The sequence below is a fragment of the Acanthamoeba castellanii genome (genome assembly GCF_000313135.1).
Source record: "Acanthamoeba castellanii str. Neff unplaced genomic scaffold scf7180000084776, whole genome shotgun sequence".
In the NCBI taxonomy this organism is placed as follows: Eukaryota; Discosea; order Longamoebia; family Acanthamoebidae; genus Acanthamoeba; species Acanthamoeba castellanii.
This window is the reverse complement of record NW_004457586.1, coordinates 853,732-854,700: the sequence shown is the minus strand read 5'-3', so window position 1 is coordinate 854,700 and position 969 is coordinate 853,732. Positions and strand designations below refer to the sequence as shown.

At 62.4% G+C, this 969-nt stretch overlaps 1 protein-coding gene across 1 annotated transcript; it reads right to left on the bottom strand.

Moving 5' to 3' along the window:
- Nucleotides 1-92: 92 nt before the first annotated feature.
- Nucleotides 93-873, bottom strand: ACA1_283540 (uncharacterized protein; the record flags this gene model as incomplete). The annotated part of the gene is made up of 3 exons (XM_004344840.1): nucleotides 93-404; nucleotides 489-643; nucleotides 732-873. Coding segments are annotated over 3 exons (609 nt in total), but the record flags the coding sequence as incomplete, so codon positions are not given.
- Nucleotides 874-969: the final 96 nt, after the last annotated feature.

Here is a 969-nt window from a genome sequence, read left to right as displayed (position 1 = left end):
CTGCTCCTCGAGCCGCCGCAGCCGCTTGGCCTCCTTACGCTGCTTCCGCTCCGCGTGCAGGCGCTCGAGCCGCTCGCGGCGCTCCTGGCGACTCATCCGCCACATCCAGCGCGGCCAGCACGGCGCCTTCGCGGCGGGATCGGCCTGCGCGACGGCCTGGTCGAAGCGCTCGAGGGACTCGCGCAGGGCCTGGCCCAGCGCGAAGAGTGGCGAGTCCCTCGCGGCCCATCGCTGCACTGCGAACAAAGGTCAACCCTAAGCACGCAAAGGGGGGGGGCAGTGGGCCGGTGGTACGTACCCTGTGTCTGCCGCTCTTCTTCGTACTGTTGGTACCGGGCCTCTCGCTCCTTTACCTTTCTGCGCGAGCGCGAGTGCTCCGACCACGAGCCCTTGCGCAGTTGGATCTATAATTGTGTGTGTGTGTGTGTGTGTGTGTGTCATTGGTCATACGCGTGTCGTATCACAGGTTCAGACGGAAGTAGAAGTACCTGCTCGAGCAGTTCGGGCTTGAGCTGCGCGGCGTCGATCAAATGCGAGGGGAAGGTCGGCGCCGCCATGTGGTCGATGCAATAGCGTCGCAGCTTGTTGGCCCGGAACGTTTCGGCAAACTGAAGCACATCGCACACGTTGGTCTCGTCCACGCCTGCGCTCATCGGTGTGTCGCCCCCACCCACGTTTCCGTTAATGCTCCGATTCAAACTCATCACTCTTCACGAGTCGTAAAACGTTACCTTCTTGGATCAGCGTCTCACACATTTGGGCGAGCAGAGGGAGCCGATACTCATCAGCGAGCACCAGTAGCGCCTGACTCGTGTCCGGGGCCGGATCGAAGCGCTCGGCGTAGATCCACTTCAAAAGCTCGGCCACGGTGCTGCCTGCGCGTGCGGTCGCGACAGGGTGAGAAATTGTCAAGCGAGTGGCAGTTATAAGCTGCGGTGGGCGGCGATACCAGCGTCTACGTCGTCGTTG